Below are 4,027 nucleotides of genomic sequence, written 5' to 3'. Positions count from 1 at the left end.
TTTTTTTTTTTTTTTTTTTTCGTTGAAAAAATCACTTTGACGCCACGTTAGATTACTTTTTAAAAGATGGAAAAGTCATACCTGAAACGAGATTTCATCCGGCGCCTGAGCTACGTAAGGTCTAACAGCATAAGCCGCGGCTACTGCAGGAGTATTAATGGGGCATGAATCTGACTCTGGGACGAGGATTCTTCTTCCCCTATTGTCTAGCTGCAACCAATTTAACACAGGACCGCAATTTAGGCCTTCATGATTTAACTGGGAGAACCTGTTCAAATAGTCCCTCAGTATATCACAGGTGTTTTTTGGCCGTGTATCTGGAAGCTTGGTTAAGGAAGAGAACTTCCTGTCGAATATGCACCGATGCAATTGCTTGTCGAACATAACAAAATTATCGTATGATCGCTGCAACGTCCAGCATGCGTCCCCGGATGTTACTCTGACCGCGTAGCTGTCTGAATCATTGGTACCCTCGCTAAGCGAAACCTGGAAAATCGACACGTACGATTTTTATTTTTTTTCTTTTTTTCTAACAGAATTATTTTTTCTTTCGTAGGAAACATTTCGTAATGAATATTAGGAAGATTTTCGAAAAAAAATTTTTGAAATAAACATTAGAAAGATTTTCGAAAAAAAATCTTCGAAATGAACATTAGAAAGATTTTCGAAAAAAATTTTTGAAATGAACATTAGAAAGATTTTCGAAAAAAAATTTTTGAAATAAACATTAGGAAGATTTTCGAAAAAAAATCTTCGTAATGAACATTAGAAAGATTTTCGAAAAAAAATCTTCGTAATGAACATTAAAAAGATTTTTAAAAAAAAAATCTTCGAAATGAATATTAGAAAAATTTTCGAAAAAAAATCTTCGAAATGAACATTAGAAAGATTTTCGAAAAAAAATCTTTGAAATAAACATTAGGAAGATTTTCGAAAAAAAATTCTTGTGATCGTAAGGGTTAAAAAGATTGTAAAAAATAAGAAGAGGAAGAAAGTTAAGAAAGATTAAAAAAAAAAAAAGGGAGATGATTTAAAATAATGGCAAAAGAAACGATATTGTAATTAAGAAAAGAAAGTATTTAGGTTTACAGTATTTCTTTTTTAATTGTTGTATGTAAGATGATAATTATTAAGACGAGGTTAAAAATAGTTTAAAATCGTTTGAATGTAACTGACCTCCAAAGAACTGAGTTCAACATGTTCGTAATGAAAGTGGGCACACTCGTCCAATTTTGGAAACCTTGCTATACTGCTCATGTTGCTGCCAGAGCTGATTGGTGTACTGAAATCGTCCGTTCGATTACATCCTAATCCCTGCGTTCAATAAAAATTGTTACGATTTTTCTATCAATTTTATCACAAATCAAACCGTGTCTTTGACAACACGTTGAAGATTAATAATTACGATCAAGCAGAATAATAATTTGAGTAATATTAATAATATAAAAAATGTTTCTCAAAATTTCTTATTAAAAAAATAACATCTATCTATTTACTCTATTCTCAATCCAATCAATGTACCATCTATGAAAACATTTATAAAAGTAGCGTAAATCCATTCTTAAAATATACGAATATTTTAAAGAAAATAAATTGTAAAATTTTATATAAATTATTTTTATATTCAATTTTTTTATAAAAATGTATTTACACCACTTTCATAATAATACGTGTAAGAAATATAAAAAGAAATTTTTAAATATAAAATCTCATTGAAATATTTCTCGTATTAAACGTTTCGCATCGACGTGCGATGTATAAATAATTATATTTTTAACGCGATCTTACGTACGAGAGAGAACGTTCTAAATTTAAAAGAACGCGAAACGAGATTCGTTGCCAAAGCGGTGGCAAAATATTATCTTAGGATAATGTCAAAAATAATATGCTGTTGCTAGAGAGAAATGAGAACCGTGAAACAGTGTTATGTTCGAATAAACTTATTATGTAAGTATGTACGAACGGTTTAAACGGGTTTCGCTGCATCGCGTTTAACGTTAGCAGAAGAATATGAAGGCAGTCTGTGAAGGCAATTGAAGGAAGACGGTTGAAGATGAATCATCGTAACGTCGAGAAGTTAACTAACGAGGGGAGAGGACCGACATCGGGTGATCTCGTTCAAATTTTTGTCCAAGGAATGGAACGCTTCGTAATAAATTAGGTTTAAATGCTCGTGTAGCGTTTATCGTTTTGATGAAATCATCGTTCAGGGTGTGTCCTAAGTAGACGCCAAATTTGGCCCAAATCGATAAACCGAGTATGGCACACTGTCCTTCTAAGTGACAAACTTGCGTATATAATATCAATGTTCTCGATGTTCGAGTTTCTTGGTGAAGATTTTGAATTTTTTTCTACTCTTACGTAGTTTTTTTTTTTAATTTTAAAATTGTTCAACTTCTACGATTCTTAATCTTTCGATTCTTTCGAGTTTCGAACGTTAAAAATTCGTAAATTTTTTTCGCTTTTATCGTCGAAATATTTCGTTTTAAAATGTTCAAACTCGTCGACAATATGATGGTACTTTTTTTTAACCGGTTACGAGTTTAACGGTTAGACGCAATTAACGCGATCATTGTATAGAATTTGCCTTGAAAAACAGGTCAGAAGGTTCCACGTTCTTAAACGTTTAATTACAACGAAAGTTTCAAGTAATTTTAACGTCGAAAAGATATCGTTCCTCCCAAGAAATATTTAACTTCCGCCGTATCTTACTGCCGTATCGTATTAGATTTCCAATTCCACAAATTCCAACTTCTTAAGTAATATCGCTTCGATGAAATCAATCTTAAAATAGTTCAATAAAATTAATCAAATCTTAAGAAGTTTAAATGCGTCATTTATGACATGATCAAGTCAGATATATATATATATATATACAGCTTTCGAAAGATTAAAAAAAAAAAAAAAAAAAAGAATCGGAAGTCAGTCCAGTCTTTCAGCTTGGTACAAGGGACTTCCTCTTTAACCGTTGAGAGAAGCAATAGAGTAGGCTTTCAATTATAAGAGCACTGATCAATTATTTCGTTTGTCCAACGAACTTACATCTCGTTGCTGACTAACATCCTGACCTACGAATACATACATTAAAGTGTTTATTCCCTTTAACAATATTCTTCTGTCTGTCCGTTAAAAATTTTGTATTATTACTTGACAAAAAAATTATTCAATCGAAATACGTTTTGTAATCGCAAAATAATTTTCCCCTTGATCGGAAAGATTTTTCAAAAAATTACTTTAACATAATATCCACGAATATCCTTTCGCAAATCGATCGAAAATGCTCCACATTTTCGACGTCGAATAAGAGATAAAAGAGGTTGAGAAAATCCTTGGCAATAAGAGATAAAAAACTGTACACTTTTATCCCAACCAAACCTTTCCTCTTTTTTTCTCCCCCCACTCCTCCCTCCCTCTTCCCGCAAATGGAATACAAGTATCCGTGTCGCGAAGCACGCGGCTCGTGCACTTGAACAGTTTCAGAAGGAGGGAAAGAGATCGCGGAGAGTATCGACGAACGAGTGCAACTTGTCTTATTTGGGTCATTGTATTTTTTGGCAACGTCGAGGCAAACATCAAACCTCTTCTCTATATACGTATAAGCGAGCACTGTTCTTCTCTACTCGTCCCTTCCCTGGGAAGGCTGGCAATCGCTCGGAAACGATCGTTCCGCGCTGCCTCCTCCTTTACGCTTCTTTAAACCCGATCTCGTTGCCAATCCGACTTCGAGCCTCGTTCGTAAATCTATGTAATTGGGAACGGTTACGCTCATCCTCCGATCCATCTATCGTCGTCTATCGATACCGTCTCGCATTTCCTCTCATATTCCTTCTCTCGTTCCTTCGCCTCGAAATAATTTAATTTAATTAAATATAATTATATAATTAAATACCGTTGATCACGAAAATTATATATTATTGATATACGATAAAAAAATATATCTTCTCGTATCAATCCATTTTTATCATTTTAAATACGAGGATTTATATAGATAATAATAATATAGGGATATAGAGAGGGAAAAGAAAAG

The 4,027-nt window shown here is 33.1% G+C and overlaps 1 protein-coding gene across 11 annotated transcripts in view; it reads right to left on the bottom strand.

The window, feature by feature from the left end:
* Nucleotides 1-4,027, bottom strand: part of LOC102680620 (rho GTPase-activating protein 32) — a 28,407-nt gene that overhangs the window by 7,793 nt on the left and 16,587 nt on the right. For 10 of the 11 annotated variants that reach the window (XR_004150489.1, XM_006615575.2, XM_006615576.2 and 7 more), the window contains 2 exons: nucleotides 1,177-1,314; nucleotides 82-486 (listed from right to left, as the gene is read on the bottom strand). Coding sequence is in view for 10 of the 11 variants with exons in the window: in XM_006615575.2 (XP_006615638.1) it covers nucleotides 82-486; nucleotides 1,177-1,314 (543 nt within the window). In the remaining variant the exon portion in view is untranslated. The remainder of the gene's footprint in view (nucleotides 1-81; nucleotides 487-1,176; nucleotides 1,315-4,027) is intronic. The other variant, XM_031510462.1, reaches the window with a different exon arrangement.

Source organism: Apis dorsata, unplaced genomic scaffold, assembly GCF_000469605.1.
Source record: "Apis dorsata unplaced genomic scaffold, Apis dorsata 1.3 scaffold_227, whole genome shotgun sequence".
Lineage (NCBI taxonomy): Eukaryota > Metazoa > Arthropoda > Insecta > Hymenoptera > Apidae > Apis > Apis dorsata.
The sequence above is the reverse complement of the archived record's forward strand: the minus strand, read 5'-3'. Positions and strand labels throughout refer to the sequence as shown.